Genomic DNA, 26,324 nt, shown 5'->3' with positions numbered 1-26,324 from the left:
AATGCGTGCATTTGTGTCTGCGTTTATTCTGCATGCTGGAAACGTTTTCACGCATGAGGGTGGAATTTTAAAGAGATGTAACCTTCTTAAAGTCACTTTTATTGGTAGCATCTTTTTGAGCAATAGCATATATTCATGGCTACACCTACAAGCAACTATAACGTTCATGGCTGTAGAATGAATACCCACCCACATCACTAAGAATATCCTAATGGACCCTTGTTCTCCTTCAAATTCTATGACGTCTTTGTTATCTTTGCATAGTGAAATTTTAGAGAGGACAGGGAAAGGAGGAACGCTGATTCTAAATTCCTTACTCAGGAAATTCTAGATTTCGTGCTTAAGAAAAGTATTGTCACTTTTACAAGGACAGTTTCTGCAGCAGAGAAAGATCTGTATGGATAAATTGCCACTGATTACTGGATAAATGAATTATCCCTTTGGCAGTCATATTTGTTTTGTAAATCTGTGTCTGCTCCGGAGACATTAGCATTTTACAGTGTTTAACAATATTCTGAAACAATTGTCTCTTGACAGAAATGTCCCAAGAGGTTACCGACACGCTGACGGAGATGGAAAACTGTTTCCGGCTTCTGATGCCAGATCCTTTCGACTTCACTGTGAATGACGTGGAACTGGAACCCAACAAACTAATGACTGCTAATGAGGATAGACCTGCATCCCCCTTGCCCTCCCAGGTGGAAGTGAACCAGTCCTCTTTGGGATGCATGGATGATGAACAGCCATGCTGCAGCAAGGACGTTCTTTCTGTTTCTCAGTGTGTTAGAACTGATAAAAACAAAGAGTTAGATGAGAAAGAGGAGAAGCCTGAGCCGAAAGAATTAGATGGAGACACATGCTTGGAAGTTCAATCTGGTGTCGCTGCTCTCAATGATGATGATTACCAGACTTTTGTTAGGAACCATGGGCTTGTTTCACATAAGTATACTCTAGACCTTGAAATCTCCACAGGTACCTGGAAAATTTTTTTACATATAGCTGGAGACAGTATTTGTCTGAAGTGCTTTGTAGTTGTGGGTTTTTCTTTTTTCCTATGTCTTAAATGCTTGGGGTTCCTGAACAGCATTTATTTTGGAGTTCTTTTCTGTTTCTGGTTCATCTAGTAACCATTCTTAGGTTTGGGTGTCCCTGTATGTGATTTACAGATTTTATTAATTACTTTATAAGATTGAACTTTTGTATTGGTGGTTGTAACGATATTGCAGCACTTCATAGTACCTGGAATAAGATGAGTTTCTTGTGTTTAAAAAAAAATTATAATCTGTTTACAGTATCTAGTTTTATTTTCCGTGTGCTTCAGCGTTCATCTCTTTCTCTCTATAGCTGGGGTATAAGCTGCTAATTTGAAAATTTTACAATTGGCTGTTTCATAAACTTCTTTCTTCCTTCCTACTGACAACTTGCAAGAAGGAATAAGTAGAGTTTTGCTAGGAAGTCTTAAGGGTTATGATTATTCTTTTTTTTATATAACTTTGCTAATATGAATTACTTCTAGAAAAATTAGGCTGGTTTGTGTTTCGGTAGTCTAAGTGAAGTCTCTTACAAATAGTGTTCTGCTGGAATTTCACGTGCAAACAGCCAGTAAGGCAGGTATCTACTTCTGTACTTGCAGACGACAGAATTGGAAATGTATCTGTGGGGCTTATGAATGACTAACAGGTGAAAAGTGCAATTTTTACTTGAGTAGTGGCGTACTTGGCTTCTTCGACAATCAAGTCCCTATTGCCACTGGGGCAGGGATGTTTTTTGGTACTGAATATGGAGAAACTGGTGCAACAAGGCCCAGTTCATTGTTTGGAACTTAGGACAAGATGTAATGTAAATAGTAAGACTGCACTTGTCTGTGGTTTATTTAGTGATTCCTTAGTGGTGATGGCTTAACAACTCTTTCTGTCATCACTAGACTGAAAGCTTTTCCTCTGATGTTTTTGAATGTGTGGATAATGGTAGAATAATGAGCACTGAACAGAGAAACATTCTGATGTTTGTAACTTTCCCTGAAGTGATCAAATATTTTAGAAATGTTCATGTCTACTTCTTTTGCTTAGCTTCTTTAGCTCCTGTAGTAAAGATAGTATGAACATCACGCACTAACTCTTTTTTTCCCCGTTTTGAGCAGATGTAAAAGTGCGTGAGAATGAAGATAATACTGCCATAATAAACAATGTCATGGATGCTCACAAACTCCTCAGAAATAAGTTCTGGCCTTCTGTGCAGTCCTGGATTCAGGTGGGATAAAGAGACAATTTCTTTCTTTCTTTTTTTTTTTTTAAATAAAAAGGAGGACAGGAGTACAGTAAATCTTGAGGGAGAGTGAGCAAAAAGGAAATTAAGGTTGAAGAAACACTGGCACAAACAGAAAAGATTTCTAGTTCAGTAGGGGTGGACAAAAGGAGACTACGGGAGCTACGTAACTTGTTTGATGGCCCTCAGCATTAGGTATGCTACCTACAGTCATACATCTTTTTTTTTTTTTAAAGATATAGTAAAATGGGGCTTCTTTTTGCAAAGATTTAAAGTAAAACACAGCTTGTTGTTGTCAGACATGTCTGTATCAGAAAGACAGTGTGTCCTTTCTGTCAGTTGATAGTACTGCTCAGGAGCCTCAGGCATGGAATTTGGCCTATAGAAGAACACTCTCAGGAGGTGTTTATACCAGCTGTTCATTCTTTCTTTGTCTTTAGTAGTTGCTATTAGTTTTTATATCCTAGATAGGAAAAGAGGTGGCTTCGCTAATTGTTACTTGTAAAATAAAGGAATTTGTGACAATGTTGCTTCATAAATTATGAAGGAAAACTGAAAATGTTTTTTGGCTCAGGTGTCTGGAAAAAAGAATAAGAATGTTGGTTTCTTGCTTTGCAGTTATTTACCAGAGCAGGAATAAATGATGATCGGCTAAGATGTGCCATTGATCTCAAGAATAAATTGGAGACTGCTATGAAGAAATACAAGGAAATGAACATTTCCTTTAAAGCGAGAAAAAGAAAAGTGGTGAGTTTCTTAAAATTCTGTGTTACTAGAGGGACCATCAGTAACGCTTACCGTGTATACAAAAAATGCACTTTCTCTTAAGCCTTAATCTGGGAAACTTTTCAACACAAGTTTTATTGAAAAGTACACTAATTCAGCTGGTTGTAGCTTCACTCAAGGAAGCTGCGCTAAACACCTGTATAGTATGCCAGGGGCATGCTTATTAGACAAAACCACGTAAGGCAGCACTGTTGTTTAGGATAGGGAAGTGGTTAAGTTCAATTTTTATTCACTCTGAGTTTCTTTATGTGTAACACTATGTCTTCAGCTTCTTTTGTGCATATTTCTCAGTTAACACTGTATTACTCGTGTTCTTTTACAACTTGCTAAACTATGCTAGTGTCTCACAATTCAGGAAAATCACGTTTCTGCTTTGGAGCATTTACTCTCTCTAGTGAGCATGTAATGTGATTGAGGATATCTTAAAAGTATTAGTTGTTATGTAAAGCTTTAAACTGTGAAAATATATTTCAGTTTTTGTGAAATAGGTGAAACTTGTGAATAAACAGAGGCTGAAAGATCAAATACTTTATTCAGATCCAAAAAGGACTCTATGGCTTGTTTATGTAGCTAAAAAGCAGAGCTGCATAATACTCATTTCTGTTGGTTGCGATCAAACAAAATTATTGCATAGCTTGACATGAAAATAAGTGGTTTTGGGTCAGTGTCCAGGGTAAAGTCTGGTTTATGACTGGATTGTAAGAATTTGATCTGGACGTTATACCTTGGACTAAATTGTGGTAGCCTCATTTAGCCATGACCGAGTGTTGTCGACTTTTCTTTCATTGTGCAAATGAAGCTTTATCAAGATTAATCTGGTTCATCACCTTAATACCTACTGATGTACCACACCAGTCAAAAATGCCAACTCTGAATGAAAAGTACTGAAAGACTGTCTTGTCAGAGGTTTTTTTTCTCCAGTGAAATATGTGTGCTACCTTTATGCAACCAGCTATGAAGGAATCCAGACATCTGCTGTCATTCCTGCCATTTGCTTGACAGGACTTCATTTGCTGCATCTCTGCATGGAATATTGGTTGCTATATTTCTTGCAAGATATAAAAGACATTCAAGCCTTGATTTTCATGTGTGTGTGCGTGCATGTGTATGTATTTAAAGTGGTATTGTTACCACTTCTGGAGATTGATCAATGCTATCTATATAAGGTTTGAAAGCTAATAAATTCCATCATTAGAAGGAGGGAAAAAAAAAAAAAAGGGGGAAAATACATAGCAGTGCTCACAAAGAATACATTCAAAATGAAGCAATGCAGATTGAGGTATTAACTTAAGCATTGAAAACAATATATAATTATTCCTAGGTTTTTCCTCTAGTGGAAAATACCCAAATTTAGTGTTAGTGCTGAGTTACTTTAAATTTATAACCTGAACATAGAAAGCTTTGTACTGCAGAAGGAAACTGTATAAATTATCTTTTATTTGTGTGTCAGATGACTTGGTTGAAATGTAAAAACATGGTAAAATGAGAGTCTGATAGAACAAAATAAACAGCATCTCTTAGACCATGATTATTAAATCCCCATCTGTCAAATATTTACATATCAGCATATGAAACACTACACAGAGCTCGTCTTTAATTCAGCATTGCTGCTTGTGTTATGTGTTGTTGCTTCTGTCTGTACATCCTTGTGTCATTGGAACTATAGTTCTTGCCATGCCAGAGTTTTCCTATCTTCTGCATCTTTAGATCCCAGAGAAGAAGTACTGACAGTGTGTCCTTCAAAGCACTGGCTCGCAGCCATCCTGTCCCGACAGCGCTCAGCGCCTTACGGATGTTATTTGTTAGCGCATGGAGTCAGTGAGTGCTGTACCTGCTCATGTGTAGAGATGAGCACACCTAGAAATGAAGGGGAGCAATTAGCAATCAGAGAGAGAGAATGTGAATAAGGTGTCTGAGTGCAGAGGGTCCCTCAATGTAAATTTTCTGGTTTGTAGTTGGTCTGTGACATCTCTACATTTGGATATGATAGCAGTTTTCCTGGCAACTAATGACTGCAATCTGAGGTACCTATATTGTTAGCGGGAGAATGTAAAGGTGAATTGTTTGCATACTTGCTCGTTTCAAGTGTAATTATGGTCCTGCACTATAGGCAAGCCTTACCTTCAGGGAGAAAGTGGTTTTATTTTATCAGCGAGTATAAATCAGAACGATAGGGACTTGGAAACTCGGCTGGGGACTTGGGCTTGCCCGTTCTCCTCAGACTTCTGGTTTTTCTTTGTGCTCATTCTCTGTGCTTCTGTGGTCTTTAATTTCCCCCCTTTACATCTGTTCTGTTCTGTGCTTTGTTTCTATTCTCTCTGGGGACGAGGAGAGTAAAGCCTTTACCCATCCTCAGATTGAGATCAAGAAAGTTGATAAAGCGAAGGGTTTAGTGAGAGACACTGAAACTGGAGATTTGTCACTACGAACTCTACTATACCTCTCAATCCCGCAGAGATTTAAATTGCCACTTAAGAGGGAAGATCCTGGAGTCCTTTACCATTGCCACATGTCATTGGTACTCTTGTTTAGCTGAGCAGTTATACATGCACATGGCTGAGATGCAAATAAGGCATATATATTTGGAGTAATTCTTGATGCTGCCGCTCAATATGAATATACCAGCAGAGTAACTGGATGTAAATTACATTTAGAGGAAGAAGTTGGTGCTTACCTGGCCTGCCTTCACAGAAGAATCATTTGGTTGGTACAGGAAGGTGTCTGCTTCTGGCAGTTCTCACTATTACCTCCATGCTTTCCATTGTTTCTGGCTTCATTTTCCAGATCACGGAGCACTAGTCGGCAAGGCAGCATCCTTAGGCAATCAGATCATGTTAGAAAATGAGCACAGATTTTCTCTGAAGTTTTTTTGCCTTTACTGAAAAATGTAAAAGCCCCACTGCTTTGCAAACTACAGGGGAACTTTCTGTAGCTTTATGGAACTTCTCTTATACAAAGTCACCTGAAGAAAAGCACAGAACTTTACACAGTGAAACACTTGGACTTGAAATGGTTTATAGTGACATGAGATGTAACCACCTCTTTTTCTCCTCCGTGATAGTGAAGAACTCAAACCATCAGAAAGCCTCCATTATAAGGAGGGCCGTCATTTTTACCTAACACTTAAACCCTGCCAACACAAGTAGGCTATGGCACAATTCTGCTCTTACCTCACAGGAGCTGTGGGAGGAGAGAGAAGAGAACAGCAAAGGTTATCCTTTGACCGTCTAGAAACAAGTCCCTTTCAGCAGATTTTATACATGTTAATACATCCCAGGTGCCCAGACCACGCATTCCTTCTTGCCATTGCTGTGCCCCCAGCAGATCAGAAGTCATCAAGACATTTCTTCCTGAGCTGTTATTTTTTCAAAGAGGTGGGGGATGGACAAAAAATGACAGTCTTACTGTGTTGGTCAAAGGCAAATGAGTTTTTGTGTGCTGACACAAGGTGTGTTCCCTGTAGTTAAACACTTGTTTGGGGTGTGAATCGGGTGTCAGTTTCTGATAGGAAATGTGTTTTGAGAGTATAAACAGAAGTTTTGAAATCCATTTTTCTGTGAGTCTGAGTTTTAGCTGAATCTGGGGGAAGAAGGCAGAAGCTGTAAAAGGGCTTTTATTTCACAGTACCTGGATGCTCGGACATATCCCTTTCTTTCTCTGAATAGGATAATTTCAGTGCCCAGTAGAGGGAGTGCATACTGCATGCTCGACATTTTTCTCTACATCACCTTTATCCAAAGCCAGCCATCATCTCAGTCTGTGTTTCCAGGTAAACTGACACCAACAGCGATACACCAGAGACACTTCAAGTTAATTCTTGACTCTATTTAGATGAATTATTATAGAAGTACAGTTCTAATTATTGGCTGAGATTGGTGTTTAAATAGAAATTCCTGTTTCCAGAGGTTTAATTCTTTTGTAGGAGTAACTTACTTATGGCTAAAACGTTCCTTTAAAAATGTTTTTTGCTGGTTAGAAATAGTTTCATTTGTTAATGTGTTCCTCCTTTTCTTAAAATACTAGATTTTTTTTTTCTTGTTTAGTGTCTGATTTGCAGCTGATTAGATGCAAATGATCTTGCGATTTTAAAAGCTGTGAGGGGACAAGTGTGTACTGTATTTTAAATCCTGCACACTACCTTTCACTTACATCATTTCCAAAAAGGATTATCCATTAGGATAATAGCTGAAGTCCTCACATTGTTAATAGAAGTGTAGCTCATTAGCTATATTTTGTACACTGAGAGTATATTTATCTCATATGTAATTACCTTTGGGAAGCCGTAAAAGGTTTACTACTCAGGCTGGCTAAAACTTGGACAGATAGAAGCTCATAGGCAATATGATGTGAGAAACATCCCGCTCATTTGTCTGTCAGCAGAGTGATCGTTTAACAGGCCTATTACATTTTGAATTTTTAATTTCAAGTTATATTAACAACCAGGGATATATAGTTTTTCATTAACTGTCTTCATTACTTTTTGTTTCACCTTTCCTTGTCTTCTGTCAAATCTAAGCGTGCGCTTGGATCTTGATTTATTCGTGTACTTAATTTTATCCATGTGAAACATCTGGTTGAATTCAATAATGCCATTAATAATTAGATTTGGAGAAGGCTGTCCTTGTGTTGTCCAGAACCTGATCTGATCCCCAAACCTTACTGCAATACAAGTCAGATTTTTTTTCTGAAAGAATGATGTCAGAAAATTGTTAGAGATTATATTTACAAGTTAAGTATTTGCTGGTCATAATTTAGTCTTAAAATATTTTAATACATAAAAAGATTAAAATTTTAATATGTAATAAATTAAGCCAAGAGCTCTACCAATTACTTGGCTGCAAGACTATTGCTGATTTTTTTTTCCATATCTTCAACTCCAGCTTGACATTTTGTTGATGTTAATGAGTTACTTCTACGTAATCATTTTGTAGCTTTATAACCAGCTCTTTTGTAAGTCAGTCTTTTAGTTAAGTTAGTGCCTGCTTTAAAAAATAAAAGTCGCACTTGAATTTTAGATCAAAAGCAAAGGCTGTATTGTTTTCTCTTTCTGCTGCTTTCTGTAGCCATAGAGAATCCAGTCCAGCTGACTGCTTTCTGCTTTCTCTAACAGCTTCTTGTACTCACATCCTCCTTTTCTTCCTCTTCATTTTAGAGAAGTTGTTTCTGGGTGGGGGTAAGTAATTGTCCTTAGTGATCCCTCACCATGCCTGAACCCACATCTGCTAAAACATACTCGGACCAAGGAGCAAGAGAGATGCCTTTGTAAAAGAAGTCTTTTCCCCAGGTGATGCTTTTAAATTGCACACAAACAAAAACCCTAACTCTTAACAAAGTTGCCCTTTGAAAACCAGAAGCATTTAATGTTGAGATTTGAATGGTAACTTGATGTTGATTGCTAGTATGTTTTCTAAAACTTAAAAGATATATAGGAATATTGGATAATTAAATCAGCATTACACCTAAAGAAGTCCTTTAGCAGATTGTATACATCATTAGCATGTAATGTGTTCAGAACAAATAAAGTTTAATAATGTTTCTATGGTCAAAGTAGTAGCTCAGGCAACATTTTACATTAATTTTTTTTTGTCTAGCTAATATTTATCAAAAAAGCCAGGTCAATCATAACTGTAAAAATAAACACAAAATATTAAATAAGTCACATAGATGCTTATGCTTCCTCTTCCCTCCTCTCCCATTTTAATCATCATATGATAATTATTTCTATCTGTGAAACATCTCTTTCGTCATTGCTTTTCAGCTAAAAGAGCTTTTCAGGTTTTTTAAGTCTTTTCAGGATGTAGGACTGATAAAACAAAACATTGTAAAATTAACCCTCAAAACAGAACTCTCTTGTTAAAGTGTTCTAATCAGCTAGTGTGATGGTTGTGGTTGTGTGTTTTGGGTTGGTTTTTTTTTTTTTTTTTACTTTTCTAGAGCTGAATGTTGCTGTGGTGTATTTTATGCTTTGCGCTGGCTATGCAGCCTGCCGCTGTTACAAAGTTATTAAAAATATCTTGTTATGCAGATCTAGCCATGAATTCTTAAAGTTGTCACTGTGACGACCTCTGATCCCTATCTGATTCGCAGGTCGCACAATGCAATTTGGAGCTCTTCTAATAGAGTGTAAAATAAAGTAGGATGTCTCTATCATCAAGTTAACCCTTATGTTAAGTATTTAAGTTTTTCAGGCCGAAGGGTCATCTCCCTTGATCCATCTATGAATACTGAGCAGTGCGTACTCTGTAGGTAGTAGATATAAATTTGCTTTCTGCTTTTTATCCGTCCTACCTTGCAAGGGGAAACAGTGTATTAAAGCGAATTGACTGTATTTTTGAGGTTCACAAAGGCACATTGCTAAATGTGTATTTATAAAAATGGGAAGGGAAGAAAATTTTCAGGCTTGGAACACATACTAACGCATTTAAGTTTAGTCAATGCAGTAATATTAAAGTAAATATGTTCACATCTAATGATATCGTTGTGCCTAAAATCCAGAGTCAGGAATATGTGCAAGGTTATGTGTGTCTTGCATAGCATATTTTGTTAACCTGTTGCCTGTAATAAATTAGGTCTATTTAATTGAGATGTGTATTTATCTGTTAAAAATACGGCATCTGAAATAATTTTGAATAAATGTGTGGTTCAGATTCATTCATAAATGCGATCACTGAAGTCAGCTGCCATTTAGTTACTGATTTTACAGTATATGTGTGTATATCATATCAGACTATATCATGAGACAAGGGCATGTATACATTGGTAGTGGATACAAAGTTTTAGTAGCATGAGTTTGATCTGGTCGAAGCAATAGGTGGTAATCCATCAAATGCAGCAGGACTTTTTTGCACGAAGGAGTGCTAATGGGAATCTTGTTATATCCCATTTTAGAGGAAATCACATTTCCTAAAATTTTATAAAGAAAATGGCTAGTAATGAGAATTTTCCCCCTCCTCAGCTCTAAAATTTAGCCTTTATCATGTATAGGCCTCTGAATCATAAAGAAATTAAATAATACAAAATATCACGTAAGATATTTCAAGGGGTCATAGGAATACTGTTTGTCGTCTCATAGATAACTTAGACTAGCTGAAAAGCCAGGGGAGGTTTAGGTTGGATATTAGGAAAAACTTCTTCACCGAAAGGTCAGTCAGACTCTGGCACAGGCTGCCCAGGGAAGGGGTTGAGTCTCCATCCCTGGAGGTATTTAAAAGCTGGGTAGACGTGGTGCTTGGGGACATGGTTTAGTGGTGGACTTGGCAGTGGTAGGTTAACAGTTGGACCTGATGATCTTAAAGGTCTTTTCCAACGTAAATGATTGTATGGTTCTGTAAAACCTAAAGACTTCTCTGTGGAGGGGGAAAGAAAGAGGTATTTTTGGTTGACCTTTGAGTTATCAGACCATAAAACAACTTTGTGGTCCAGAAATGGATATATTCAGTCCTGGACCTCACTATAGCCTTAAACAATGGCTTTAAACAATTTCATCTGGACTGGTGCGCAGGGAACACTGTGTAGAGCAACATGGTTAGTCCAGAAAGGAGGGAGGGGTAGTGCAGGTATAGTGGCTGTTCAGGGTAACACTTGTAGCCTTGGCAGTGGCTGTATGACAGCTGCCGCTGCCTTTAGTGACAAAAATGAGGGTTTTCCTACTGCTTTTAGGAATGGGAAACATCTTGGGAACTCTGCCCTGGGTACGTTCCTGTCTGAGTATGGACTCTAAGCGTGATTTCATATCACTTGGCTTGTAGCTTTGCTGTCTTTATCACACCTTAGTCTTTGAATCTTCAAACCTTTCCTTCTGTGTTAAGATGAATGAAAAACTGGGTAGGCACTTCACAGAGTTTCCTTATTCATGGTTATCCATGAGTTAAGAAGAAACCAAGTTCGGTTTTCAAGGCACAGGTAATGTGTGCAAGACTATTTTACGCTTGCCTCTTCTCTTGTTAAAATGACTTAATCTATTCTACAGTTCTTGAAACATTAAAAATTAAATTCTACCAGGTATTTCTTGTGTCTTACGTAGTTACCAGCTTCTTAGCCGGCAGGTTTTTTGTACAGGTTGCTCTTGTACTACTTGTGGGAGCTGAACAGGGAAGCAGCATGTGTATTTCGGTGGTGATTTTATGATTGGCTTAAAGATGATCTAAATGTGAGCTGTAGTCGAAAGGGCCAGTCCTGTCTCTGTTTCCTCCCCTGGTGATTCCCAGTGCCTCCCTTGCACCAGTGACAGAGCTCCTGCTGTGGCAGGGACCTGAACTGACTGGAGCCTAATCCAGAGAAGATGATTTCTGTAGCAGCATTAAGCCCAGATTGTGAGACTGTCCCTTTCGGTAACTGAACAAACTCAGGTAATGCAGATGCGATTATGAAGGTCAATCTTTACTTAATCAGAGGACTCAAACTGATGGAGTGATATATGATTAGCTCATCTCCCAATGTGAATGAAACACTGGATGAAAAAAATACTGTTAAAATAGATCAGTTTTTTACTGTGTAATAAGATGTAGTGCCTGAAGTTTGTAGAGTAACTGCATGGGAGAAGTACATTCCTGTATTTCTAAAAGTAAGATGCAACCTTTATTTTTGTTTAAATATTGCACGAAAACATTTAAGGGACTAACACACACTACAGTCACTTTTGATGATACAAATTAAATATAGGTATCAAATGTAGGTGGTCAGGGTAAATTTTGTAGGAGTCATTTTTTTTTTTTTTTCTACATTGGGGAACTTTATTAGCATTAATAATGAAAGGTAGCAGTTTTAGCTCTTTGGGATGCGTGGAAAGAAAGGCATTGTGAAACTTGGAGATCTTCAGTAGTTTGAGTAAAACTGTTACACCTCCCCTGAATACGGGATTATGCAAGAGAACTTTGCCTTTTTAATGTACTTTCTTAAGGTTTAAGAATATTCACGCAACCAAGTACTGTTGATTTTGGTGGATGGTGGGATCCCAAGCAGTGAGGTATGAAAATACATCTGAGGATACATCTCAAGTGGTTACTGCTAAAGAAGTACTAAACTTGCCTTGCAATATCTTCCCGAGATAATAGTTTTGTTAAATGCACCAGTTTTCCAGACTACCTTTATTTGCTGTCCTCTGTGAAACTGTAAAGGCACATGCTAGTCCATTGGGTATATTGGACATACTAAGTTCTCCTGAACAATGATTCATTAAGATCCAAGGTTTTTTGAACTGTCTTGTGCCTTAAGACCTACTGTTTTTTTTGAGTACATTTTTGCTGCTTTTTATTAAAACCCCTCCTAAGCTTATCTGGGAGCTTGAGCCTGCTAGGGTCCAGAGATGCAGTCGCTAGTAGCACAGCGTAACACAGGTTTTGTGCAATGCGCCTCAGCGCTACTGACCTTCCAGTGTGCACGTCCGAGCCCTGTTTATCACTGGGTGGAATGGAGAGGGCTTTGGCATAAGTCTTTGAGTAAACCTCAAGCTTGCACCTCCAGGACTGTGACAATACTCATAGGCTATGGCTCTCGTAGGTTGCTTTAAAGAAAAACTGGTTCATTGGGTAGCTTATATTACTAAAGCAATTTGGAGCAAGGTACGCTGCTTCTCCAGCTTTGTACTTAGGCTGACTGTTGGGCTGGAACCCTTTAAGCATTTTTACTAACTTCTGGAAATTATGAAATAGCGTGAAAAGTGCTTTCCTAAATAAAAGTCAGACTGTCCAAGTAGCCTATGTGGTGTTGAGCAACTACAAATAGAATGAGCGGTGATACTTTTACTGGTAAACATAAAATGTGATTTGCCTGGACCACATATCTAATTTGCAGTCATCTAGGTTTGAATTTATGCTCAAATCATGGAGCAAAGGGGAGGGAGTGTGTGTGGGAGGTCCCTATAAATACAGCTCTTTTAGTAGTTTATGTTTCCCTTGTGTTGCACACAGGAAAATTCAAGCACGGTTCTGAAATCTGTCAAAATGCCAGCATTTATTTCCTTTTCATCCTGCGTTGGATAATATAAAAGGATGGAAAAGGAGGAACTTGTAGAAGTCCTTACACGTAAGATACACTGTTTGACTGTTCAGTTGCTATTACGGGCATTGAAGAAATTATTTCTACCCAGTCAGTGTTTGCTTACATAGAATATCCCCAAATTTCATTTAAGATGACTGAAGCATGTTTTGTGTTGCGGTCGAATAAAAAATGTATTTGCTTAAGGTTGCCCCTTTAACTAGGTTCTATGGCAATAAATATTCTGGTTCCCTAACCAAAATCTTCTGCCTCTAGAAAAATATTTAGTTGGCTTTGAGTAGATGCACATGAGATATTGGCATGGTGGAATAATTTGCAAGATCTTCCAGTGAGGGTATTAGCATATAAATAGCAGATGCAATGACGACCATCACAGCTGAGTACATTTAATTTTTAGTTTATAAGATAGAATGGGTTTTTAAATGCATAGCCATCAAGCCTGCTGAAAGACAAATGAAGTTTAGAGTTCACTTGTCTGAGGATGCCTTACATCATTTTTTTTTTAAAAAGGGAAACAGACACACATAAAACTGAACAAAAGTGATTTCTTGGGTGAAAAGTAATTGAGATTGCCAACCAAGTTAATTAGACCATGCAAAATTTATTTAATGGTCCCAGCTGTAGTTCGCGAGTGGTGTTTTAGTAAGTAGATATGACTTCTTCGTCTGCTATCTTTTCCTTCTTTTTCTAAAATAATTAGTAAACGCTGTACACCTAGTCCTATAAACTGATTGCATTGTATATTTCAGTCATTTTATTGCTTGCTTTAATTATGATTGCAGAGGCTCAGGTTTTTAAATCCTCTTAACAGAATGTAGCGATCAATTTGTATAAAACTGGGAAAGGGACCAAAAGCTTTTCTTTACATCTTCCCAAGTGTTGTGTGGTGGGTGGAGGGTGTTTTTGCATTTATTACTGGTTGGGATGGATGAGCAAGGCATTTAACTGGAGCCGTGGTTGCACTGAGCTGTACTAACAGCTGGAGGCTCTTGGAATGTTGACTCCAAAGTAAAAGATACAATTGCATTTCTACTGGCATCCAATATTTGTTTTCAGTATTTTTAATAAGGTGGAAACTGATAAGGAAACATCTGTTTTTTCAAGGTTTTTTTAATGAGTTAGGGAGCAAATGGTTTGATTGCACTTGTCTAGCTGGAAAAGTCGGCACTACTTTAAGTTTTTAATGAAAATTAGGAGAATTGAGGAGGCATTGTTCTAAATCTAATTACAATGAAAGTAATGCATGTATATTTTCTGCCCCCCCTTTTTTTTTTTTTTACTGTATTCTAATGTGCAAATAAGTTCAGCCCAAGAATCTGGAAATTGTCTAGCTAAATCCTATTTCCTCTCACAGTGAGATATCTAGTCAGGAATACTACCATGTTAAAAAAAAAAAAAAAAAAAAAGAAAAACACATAGTTTTGCAAACCCATGATTCATTTAGACAAATGAATAAATAAATAAATGTCAGCATTATAGAGCAGATTAACACTGAATGGAGAAACTTCTCTTCTCCATGCAGCTTGAGGAGCAGTGGTGGTTCAAGGAGCCTCTGCTGTCTGGGAACCTGTTTGGTCTCCCTCCAGATGGTCCAGCCTCCAGCGACAGAGAGAAGGTGGTTCACCCTTCGGCCCTGGTACTGCCAAACTGTGTTGGTGACTTCCCTCCTATCGCCTGATAATTAGAATGGATTTGAGAACAGGACCTTTTTTCCCATGTTCTTTGACAGGTTACCGAGGAACAACCAGTTGCGTGACTACTAATCTTCGAGGTATTTAATTCTGCACACTACAAGAAAAGCTTTACGTTGTAGTATTTATCACTTAAGCTTATACTTTACTTCCCTCCAGATATGGCACGCTAGAAATGGCATATTGCTTGTTTTTATCATAGTCTCATTTTTCTTGTTTGCAAGTACCTAACCACTCATTCCTAAAGGATTATAATTTACTAATGCCGCCACTCAAAATGTTGTCTTAAATATTTATTTCTTATTTTATTATGGATTATTGATTTTTTTTTTTTAATTGACTGAAAAAGTTTACCAATAGTGGAAAAGTAGATAATAGGTGGCTGAACTTTCATATTGCATCTGTAGAGGTTGCTTTGGAGCTTTCTTCATGTTTGAGAAGTGGAATTAACAAAAAAGATACTTTTCTGACTAATAATATTGCCCATGTGCTCTCCTCTTTTCTGGAGAAAAGGAATGGAGCAAACCAGCATAAATGGGATGGTTCTGATGAAGCACCACTGGAATGAAGTAAATTGAGATATAACTACCCACTACTACCATGCAACTTTTTGAATTTCCACCAGTGATGACTTTAATATTTTAAAATAAAAAGATAAATAAGTTATCTTGTTAAGGATTATATAAAAATAAAGACTTTATGTCTGTTTGAAGGGAAGAGGGGGCTTAATTCCTTATGGTTAGCTAAGCAGTTAATTTTTTTTACAGGAAATCTAAATTTAATAGAAGACCCCAGGGAAATTCAAGGGTGTGAACAATAAGCATAATATTTTATGAAAATGACCCCCATATTTAAAATCTGGCATTATATGTTATGCATTGTAGCACCAAGTCCACATCTACCTTTTAGAAAATTAAAACACATAAATTCTGTTTAGTGTTTGATATGCGCTGCACTAGCTGAAAGCCATAATGCCCCTAAAACCTTGGGTTGCTTTTCACCTTTCATAAATTCCTGGGTAGATTCTATACAAAAAATAATTTTCAGCTCCGTGGCTCATTGTTATTCAAACTTGATTGATCGTCGTCATTTACTCAGTGAGGAAGTTAAGTGCTCCTGTCATTTCCGAAGAGTATAATTGGGACGTTTCACAGGTCAGCGGTAGTGACAGGTTTCCCTTTTGATTAGTGTTAGACTGATAACAAAAATTACAGTTTCCTATGATTAATGTTTTCTATAGTACTTGAATGCACAGTTCATGGATTGTACCTAAACAAAGTGAATTTGCATCTGATTATGCCTTCTCTCTGTCAGGCTTTTCACGTGCTTTAAAGTTTTAGACCGTGCAGGTAATACAGCAAAGTTGCTTCTAATGCAGTTTTCAAGTTGAGGATTAGTGAAGCCCACTGAATTTTAGTATCTTCATGTACAGAGAGCTACGCTCCTCCAACGGCATCTGAACAAATTAGACGAAATTTCAATTAAAGATAGTACTCTTCTGAATTCTTTCTAGTCCTCTCATACACCGTGCACCTGAGTACTTGTGTTATACCCACTGATATTTTGGGTATAATCTGGCAATTTAAGTTAAAAGATCAGTCTGAACTGAGTTTTCTTTGTTACTAGTTTGACGTTATTTCTCAATTCCTTAAACCTGTTGCTGTTTATTTGTTTACAGACTACTTGTGAGTAAAAACTGTGGAAATACACCGAATTTACTTTCCCTGTTTTATAATGTGAAAGTTAGTCAGCTTTTACATTATGCACAAAGTTGTAGACTAAGATTATCCATGACAAGTTTTAGCTTGGTGAAATCTTTTTTAGTAGCTAAAGGAGAAACGGAACCTGAGTATGGAAAATACGATGTTGCCCTGCTTCTAGCTGGAGAAATAGGAGTGGATGTTATTTCTGAACTTAATTAAATTGCCCCTAACAGATAAAAAGGGGATGACAACACCGGCGGAATTTTGAAACCAAAATACAAACAAACTAACTTCTCTTCAGTCTCTAGCCTTCTGTTGTGCAGAGTACAAAACCCGATGGTGTTTTTCTTTCTAAAGGCCATTGGGAAGGTCTTCTAAAAGTTGCAGTTCAGCACAGATGTTCTTTCATGTCTGGTGCCTTTGCGAGTTCGTGATTATTGGTAGAATATTTGACCCTTTCTTTCCATTAGAACTCTATTTTGGTTTCTGCTGCGGAGGTCAGGTTCAGCATGCGTCTGCCTTGGCCCTGCCAGGTAGGGCCTGAGTTGCTGCTTTTCTTTGGATGAGGAAAAGCGCTTGCAGTGGGAAGCAAAAAGTAAACTAGGGTGCAGTTTTCTCCAGCGTCGCCTGAAGGTTGGCAGCTCTCAAGGTGGTGATAATGGGGCTGAAGAGACTACGTTGTGGTTGTTACCTGTCTTTGGCAGCAGGGTGCTTTCAAACATGATTATGCTGGGACTTTATTTTAAAATGAAGGCTAATTAAGTGTCCTCTGGTAAGAATGCGGTAGTAAATCTACTCTATTCTTCAGGACAGTAAATCTTTTTTTTCTTTCCCTTTTTTTTTTTTTTTACTGGAACTGCAGCTTTCTTAAAGTCTTTTGTAAGCAAAGGGAAGAATTGTACTGTAACTTGCACCATCCATTCATTATATGTTAAAGTGTATCTGTGTGTATTAACATCAATTAATGATTTTTATTAGAAATCAGTTCAGTCCAGCTTACAAGTAATAGTGACCAAAAAGAAAGCTGGTTTATTATTATTGTTGTTGTTGTTATTATTATTTATTTTAAATTTTTAACTACATTCAATAAACCAAGATTGGTTTCTGGGTTTTTTTGGCTTCGGAGTATATGTATGATTTAAAGGAACTCGGCTGTGCAGCTGTGACACACGATTAGAGTAGTGAATTAAATTGGGAAAATTCTGCCGCAGGCAAAACCTGCGGTATCCTCCGGTGCTTGTAACAATGAGCAGTTGATATGAATATCAATGTAAGTCAGATGCAGTAAGAGAAGTAAAGAACATGGCTGAAAACAGTAAAAATGATACCATTCTTTATCTATTGCTTTGGCTTGCTGCAGTGAAGTTGAAAAAAGTGATAGCCTGTGGTAAGGTTGGGTTTAGTGGATACCCCTTACTATTTCCTAGACTTGTGAAAGTGCATGGCAAACATGCAGTAATGTGCTAATTATGTGGTTGTTAAGAATTAGGCGACTCCCAAGGTGGGCAAAGGAAATAAAGCATAAAACCTTAAGCATTGCTGCCTTTTTAGGGTAGTTGGCATTTGCTGTTTTAAAGTTCTGATAGTACAGGCCATGTCTGAGGTGGCGCAGATTCTTTTAGCCTATGTGTAGTATAGAAGAAAAATTCATTTTCAGGTATGGAACAAGCTTAGGAAAAAAAAATGTAGAGACGTGCTGGCACATATATAGTAGTAGCTAGCTGAAATGATATATAGGAAGCCACTTATGTGAATGAATTACCCTGGTTAGTTGGTAGGAACTCCATTTTTATTTTTCAGCTGGTCATAGACACTCAGTTTCTGACTCCAATATAGACCAAGCGCACGTTTTTAAAATCGCATTTTGTTGGTCTTGACCATGGTAATGTGTGCAGTCTAATGGTATGAATGGTTGGGATGTACTGAATTAGTGAAGAAATGAATGTATCGAATTATTTTGAGTACTGTTGTGAAGAAACACAGTGAAACGTTGTAGTATGCAGATCTGAATATTCTTCCTTTGGTCAGTATTAGCTTGCCAGTCCTTCAGCTTCCCCTCCTGTTTGCCGGCTCTGGTTTTGAGCTCTTAAACAATTTGTGACACTATTTAACATGCCACAGACTATTTGGGTGCAGCTAAATGAGTAAAATCAACCAAAGGAGAAGAGAGAAGGCTATAATTTGCTCATTAAATCAAAATCTTGATGTTATTTTAAGATTTTTTTTGGTCTTATTCTATAGCTTCACACTTTCTCAGACTTCACCAACTGCATATGTTCTAATGGATAAAAGGGGCTTTAAAGAAGCCCTTAGGATAGAGTATGGCTTTCGAGATAAAATGTTAAGCAAAGGCCTAATCTTAGATAAAGATTAAATACATAATGAGGGAAATACTTTTGACATCGAGCAGTCTCAGTAGGGCTATCAAGATGTCTGAGAAATATTTTCAATATGAAGGGAAATGAAAAGCAGTCTTCACATTTTAAAAAAAACCAACAACAATATCTCTGTAGATGAAAGCCTCGGATGACAGTGACGACGACGACGAGGATGAAGATGAATTTGTGGAGGTCCCTGAGAAGGAAGGTTACGAGCCCCACATTCCAGACCACCTGCGTAAGGAATACGGTGAGTTTGCCCAGCTGTGACAAGCTTTATCCCTGCATGTTACTCCTGCACTAAAGTAAATAAACAGCCATTCTGAAGTAATAAAGTGATCAGTGGTGTGGGTAATCTCCGACTGCTATGAGGAAGTCATTACATAGATACGGGAGCAGCAATTGGCCTAGATAAACAAATACTTTCTAGGAGCAAGAGGAACTGAGACGAGAAGCTTATTTCATTCCATCATGTTCCACTGTAGTTTAGAGCCAGAAGCAGCACCATGTATGCTTATAAGTGTGCTAAAAACGTACTGGGAGTGAAGGGATTGCAAAGTAAAGCTGTAAATGAGCCTGAATATTAGAAATACTGCTAAGAGTCTGGTGAGACGGGATAAAGTTTTGTACTATCACCCGCATTAATAGCAGTTGGAGATGCGCAGCCGTTTCCTCCCATAGAGTGGCCAACGTACAGCTCAGAAAGAAGGCTTTTTTTTTTTTTGTTTGAGTGTTGCTATCACAAGATGTTAAATGGAGCTCAGCCTTCAAGTGCAGAATTGTAGCCACTGAGCACATACCAGATGACAAAATATAATCTTGCCTTCTTTTAATGCATTCTAAAGATACTTTTTTTAAATAAAGGTATAATGTGGTTTAGTGAAATTGAGAGGGGAGTTATTGAGGAAAGTTCATCTTAAATAATTAAATTTCAGTGCATTACTTCTTGCCCTTTGTACATGTCACTTATTAAGTGTCTGCAGCTTTGCCTCTGTGCAGTATTGTGTATTTTAAGATTCAGAAGATTTCGGTACATTGCAGAGAAGGAGAGGGTAGCTGCCATCACATGGAAGTTAAAAACCTCGGACACTGTAACAAGTTTCTTGCTCCTACATTTCTCCACAAGTATTTGTGTACGACTGGTGCTGTGTTGTGCCTTTTTCAACCCTGTTCACGGTTATTTTTAACTTATCTGTGGTTTGCATCAGTTATTACCTGTGTAAGCCAAACATTTCTTTTTGCTGAAACAAGGGGGTGTGCCAGTGTAAACCCAAGATGATGTAGCTCAGGTGACCTTTTTACTGTCTGCTGCCGTCAAATTTGGCTACAGACAGGGAAAGATGGTCACTAATGATAACCTGTAGTGGCTGGGGTCAGCTCAAGGACGTCTCCAGGTGTGAAGTCCTGCTGGTGCCTCAGTCCATCTACCCTATCTAGGCTTAACCTACCAGCACACCCTGGGAAGTAAGGCCTGCGTTGATTATCTGTATGTCTCTGTTCCCCACCTAGGGACTTGTAGCAAGTCCAGCTGGCTGGTTCCGGTTTGTTTGAAGGAGGTAGATGTCTCCGTTCCTCCATGCCTTTTAAAAAATATGGAAATTAGCAACTGTATAGAGGACTGAGATTAGACTAGTGCCCTGCTGAGCAGGTAGCTGCAGCGTGGTTTGGCATGACTCTTAGCATATGGGTTGCTTGAAATGGTCTGTAGGCGCTTACTTTGTCCAGCCAAGAGTTGGGGAAGGTGGAGTGGAACTGGGAGTATTGAGGTAGTGAAATGGGGAGTGGATGTGCGTGTTAGACGAGAACACGAACAGTGGTGAAGGGCCGTAGGACGCAAGTTCAGGAACTGGGCAGCTTTTTATTTTTTTGTTCATGGAAAAAAGAGTTGTATTTTGATAAAATTATACCAGTATATGTTGGCTGTCCCAGCTACCTCAGTCTTGCAATAAACACTGAATAAGTTCTAGATATTGCTAACAGTGGGACTTTCAAAAAAGGAATATAATGGGAGGGAGGGGTAGCAGCCTTCCAGACAGTTGTGAAAAGCTTCTTATGTATGTGTGTCTGCTGAAAGAGTCCAAAAACATTGGTGCGATAGTAAATGAATGAGCAAATGAGGTTACTTATTAACATAGCTATGGTTCTTCTTTGGGTTTTTTCCTTCCTTTGGCAGTATTCCCTGTGCCAAAACTGGAATTTTCTTAATAATTCCAGGCACTGAAACTTGTTTTTCATATCTTTAACAGCAGCCCGATGAATCCTGACATGCAAAACTTCTGTTTATGCTTGTCAACTTCCACTGGAAGTGAAGTGTACTTATCTCTTCCCTCTCTCCCTTTCCTCCCCTGTCTTCCTCATGGACACACATTTTTAAAAAATAAAGCATCTTACCACCCTTTGCATCACACTAACACAGTACTTCACTGCTATTTGAATTCCTCCTCATGGAAGAGGGTAAAAGAACAAGCCCACTATCTACTCAAGGATATTTTAAAAATCTATATAAAATGGATTAAGAAATTCCCAATTTGTATTTAAACAGTTGCTGATAGGAAAATATACTACAGTGAAGAAGCCAATCAATCAGAAAACAAAACCTCTCTCGTTTTGTAAACATGTAGTTATGTAGGAGCTAATGGTCACACTTGGCTCTTCTTGATCCAATGTGTTTGTTCAAAATAGCATTTTGAAAGAAGTGAACCATTCTTGGTGTTCCTGAAGGCGTTCAGCTTTTCTTGCTGCCATTTAAAGTTACTATGTAAGCTCCCAGTTCAGGAAAGAGTCTGAAAAGAATTCAGAGTTCCTGAAAAGAGTGCAGGCAATCTTTTAAGCATGTGCTTTCTTCTGTCTTTGTGCGCTTAAGTGCTTTCGTGGACCAACTGGTTAGTTAATAGTTCAAAATCTATTTCAGAAGCCGGTATATAACTATTGCATAAATCAACTGACTTCTTTGTAATTACTTCAAGGTCTGCATGAGGAAAGTGGAGAACTATATTTGTTCTACTGGATTCTGTTCTGCATGTGTTTTTAATAAGCAAACCAAAATAAGCATCCCTTTGGCACATTTAGGAAAGTGAATTATCATACTAAAATACACAAGAATATATTGATTTTATAGTAGCATGTTGTCATCAAGAGTTGGCTGTGTTAATCAGCCAGATCTCTAATTAAATATGGTTCTTTGTTCCATAGGCAAGTGCAGTTATCATAGCAGTGACTTTAACTTTATCTTAATATAATCCAGGTGGGGTTTTGCTACATTTCTTTAGTTCACATTTAGTTCATGAGGACACCAAGCTAAGAAAATGAAAGTCTGTGCAAGTAGAATGTTCTAACTGGAATGTTAAACCTTCCACATCCAATAAAATCTCAGTGTTATGTAGAAGGTGTGAACAGTTTAAAGCTTTTTTCCTTGTGTCGTTACTTTTCCTGAACAAAGCAGGACGAGTGAACAGCTCCTCAGATTAACTTTTTATACTAAACAGGAAAACAAAGTTGTAAAACGTGACTGTAGAAATGGATAGAAACGTGATGTGTAAATTATTAAGAGTCACTTTATTCCCTTTCACTTCTCTTAGGAAAATGGAAGTATCCTACCAACAAGGTAAATTTCAAGCTGAGATGCCATTTCTGATGATACATACGTGTATTTGTGGCTCTCCTGAGATCTCAAAATTTTGTGAAAAATGAAAAGATGTTTAGAGGCAGGGGAAGTTTTGTGTGCCTAAGAATATAGACATGTGCAGTTGTATTATCTGTGTGTATATGTAGTTGATGATGATGATCTCAAAATTGATGGTGATATTTAATATATAAGATGAACTGAGCATGGGTACAGTTTGGGTGGAGGGAGAATTAAACAAGTCAATTTGAATCTCCGTGTATAAGATGAAATGTAAATTTGTTAAAAGAATTTAGGTGATTAGATAACTGAAGTGTGAAGATATAACCCATTAGGGGTGTCATGCCAAATTAGCATTACCAGACTTTTAACGACCTCCCATTTGTATAATCCTTATTTACACTTGCACCTGATGTCTGCAACAGACAAGAGACCAGCCGTCCTGGGGTGCCACAGAGCCGTTTTATGTGTGTTGTGTTGCTAAAGAGGAATATTGGGCTGAAAAAGAAACAGCGCTGTGAAAAGGATTTTCATAGGGTTACTCTGGTTCTCAGCACTCTGCATCGATGTTGCTTGTCTCCAGTGCCCTTGTATGGCTACTGTTGCTAACCCCTTAAAAATTGGGGTGTTACTCATTTAAAAGAAAGCTTTAGGAGAGAGAAAATCTTGTTTCCACTTGAGAGTTCCCGCATTGCAGCCTTTGTCGGTCAGCTGTCAGTTGCATTGGCTTAAAGCCTGAAAGTGGATAAGGTAAGGGATGGAACTGTGCAGCTTCTGACGTCGTTCTTGTGTCATAGGCGGAATTTGGTGCTGACACCAGGATAAGAGATTCCTTCCTGCCCTTGGTGGTCTCGGCATAGCTTGCAGCTGAGCTCTGAACCGCACGGGGAAGCGATCCATTTCGAGAAATGTGCTTTTCCATGTAAAAATGGAACAATTCTCAGATGTAGTTCAAAGCACCCACCTCCAGCAACTGTTGTTTACTAATGGGTTTTCTCAATTTGTAATTCTTGTCTGTGTCTCAGTGCATGCATTCATGAACTTCCTTACGCAATACCACTTTGAGGTACAGGGAAGGGCTATTGCCATTTTACAAGCAGTGACACGAAGAAACCATCTGACTTGGGAATAATAGCATGGAAGCAGTCTACGGGTTATCAAGTTTCATCCTTATCCAAAATGATATGAGAAATGACTGTCCTGTCAAGAACACAAACTATTATTTCAAATCTGGTTAATCAGATTATTTCTCTTGTGTTTGAGCCTTAAGCCAAAATATTTTTAGGTGCCTGATAGCTACCTCAGTGGTTCACATTGCATCTTAAAGCCTGCTTGGGATTTCTTTCATATCAAGATCAAAGCTGCAGTTCTAAAATCCCAAGGGTTAGGTCTATCCATTTCACAAATTCTTCCCTCTTCCCATCAGAGAGCGATGTGCCTTTGTGGGTCAGATGTACCCACGCTGCCTTTCCTAATCTGATGGTGTCTGGGTCATGCCTTTTATCTGTGTTAAGTAGCTTTTTTTTTTTTTTTTAGTATGAAATGTCATAGCAACAGGGGAAAGAAGGCTTATACCCCAATTGAACAAATAAGGTGTGCAAACTCAGACCATTTCCTTAGTAGAGAAGTCGTTGCCTGTTTTTTACATAGAATTGGGAGTGCATTGGACTACACAAACTATCTAGTGCAGTTCTCAATGAACATTTTAGAAACATGAATAAACTTGCTATTGCGACCATTCGTTAAAGGTGTGGGGGTTTTATAGCTTTTGCATTTTCTCTGAACATTAAAAAAGCTGTATTAGAAATAACAATAAAATACTGTGTAGACTAATGCATGATTGAATTTTCAGATTTGAAGCAGTAAAAGTCATGCATTTCAGGGCATTTATTCAGCAAATTGCACCTGTTTGTATTGCCTAGGTATACTCTAATCTGTACCTAAGCAGCAGACTTCCATGCATATTGTTCTGAAAAGTTTCACTCTCTTGACTGGCATCCATCAAGACATGCAGGGGACACAATGATTAAAACCAAAACTGCCTCGGAAATGTGGAATATAATAGAATTATCATTAGGGATTAAAAAAAATAGGAAAATCAATTACTAATTTATTGGAATCTGATTCTTCCCTACAGAAAAGATTTTTCTAAATGCTTTTAAATGTTTTTGTTTGCGTGGTCAAGTACTAATGTTTCATCTGTGTCACGCGGAGAACGATGGCACTGGATCGGAAGCCTTGCATGTTATCTGACCACGTGTATTGCTGTGGAGCTTCGCTGTGCTGACTCTTTCTTAGCTCTATTTATCGCCTTCATTTGTGATGTAGGAAGCAGGAAAACCGTTTTTCGTTACTGCATACAATGGTAATGTGCTCTTTCATCCTACGTCTAAATGAAGTTTCTCCCATAAAAAGGCTGTTTTGCTGTTTTGTATAACAGATTTAAAGCTAAACATGGCAAAAGGAGCATGTATGCAAGTGTTGATAAGGCAAAATAGAAACCACTTATTTTGACCTGTGAAGAAATAATGGCTTTCATAGTGGTCTTTTTTCCTCCATAGAAGCATCTAACAGATATAGCTGATACAGAATGATTATCTGTTGATTTTACAGTTAGGTTTTCCTCTATTCTGTGTTTTTTTTAATAGTACACGTGAAAATCTTCTGGAAATCACAAGGAAAAAGCACAAATCCTAATGCTGAGTTTACATCCCTAACTACGACATCTAAACATCTCTGAAATACTCAGTGAAAGACTTGTTTTCAGTGCTTATTAGTCTTTTAGGAAAATACTTTGTTTAGTTTTCATAGAATCATGGAATGCTTTGGGATGGAAGGGACCTTTAAAGGCCATCCAGTCCATCCCCCCTGCAATGGGCAGGGACATCTACAACCAGATCAGGTTGCTCAGAGCCCCGTCCAGCCTGGCCTTGAAGGTTTCCAGGGATGGGGCATCTCCCACCTCTCTGGGCAACCTGTGCCAGTGTTTCACCACTCTCATTGTAAACAATTTCTTCCTTATATCCAGTCTGAATCTACCCTCCTTTAGTTTAAAACCATTACCCCTTGTATTATCGCTACAGGCCCTGCTAAAAAGTCTGTCCCTATCTTTCTTATAAGCCCCCAGAAAACAACTATTTTTCTGTTGTTAGGATTGATTAAAGTTCCCTGGTGGTAGGCATATTTGAAAAACTTACTAGAAGTAATTTTGTAATATCTTTTAAAATGGTAGGGTGTTCATCAAGTCTAGGCTTCCACAGGAGAGAGCTTGATTATCATGGCAATGATCGTGAAGTAGACTTGACCAAGGGATGACTCAGTGCGAATAAGAGAACACAAGTGTGGGATCGGTACAGCAGCTTCTGTTGCTAACAGGTAGCTGTATTTCATACAAATGTAAGGTGAGTTTATTTGGGGCGAGATGTATTTCTGAAGAGCAATCTGGCCAATTGCTTTCATCAGCTACAGGCCATAAAAACGTGCATCACCATGATTAACCAGGTGATGGTGCTCTACCTTAGTTGTAATGAAAACAAATGTTTTTGATGACATTATGATTTGGGAATGAAGTTGCTGAGGTTTTACTGGCTATTGAATCACTAAATAGACACACATGTGCTGGCTAAATGGAAATTAAAAATTATACATAAGCTTTTTTGTTCCTCACTACAATGATTTCTCAGTTTGTCTGGGTTCTGCTTTAAAAGCCTAGTAGCTTTTTAGTCTGGTTTGCTTTGTCTGGTCTCCATAGCTCAGGAACTTCCTGCAGGAATTCTTCCTGCATGTGAGGAGCACGAAGAACAGTTTTACATGGAGAAACAGCTCAGTGGAGACCACAGCAAACACAAACCTGCAGACTTCAGAGTGTATGAAACACAGTTCT

General features: G+C 38.1%; 1 protein-coding gene across 2 annotated transcripts in view; it reads left to right on the top strand.

Moving 5' to 3' along the window:
* Window positions 1-26,324, top strand: part of UVSSA (UV stimulated scaffold protein A) — a 59,675-nt gene that overhangs the window by 5,879 nt on the left and 27,472 nt on the right. For both annotated transcript variants that reach the window (XM_082315425.1, XM_082315426.1), the window contains exons 4-7: window positions 538-972; window positions 2,141-2,250; window positions 2,884-3,012; window positions 18,955-19,069. In XM_082315425.1, coding sequence (XP_082171551.1) covers window positions 538-972; window positions 2,141-2,250; window positions 2,884-3,012; window positions 18,955-19,069 — 789 coding nt within the window. The remainder of the gene's footprint in view (window positions 1-537; window positions 973-2,140; window positions 2,251-2,883; window positions 3,013-18,954; window positions 19,070-26,324) is intronic.

This window comes from Platalea leucorodia (assembly GCF_965183815.1).
Source record: "Platalea leucorodia genome assembly, chromosome: 6".
NCBI classification, from domain to species: Eukaryota; Metazoa; Chordata; class Aves; order Pelecaniformes; family Threskiornithidae; genus Platalea; species Platalea leucorodia.
Note: the sequence above shows the minus strand (reverse complement) of the source record. Positions and strands in the feature narration are given on the sequence as shown.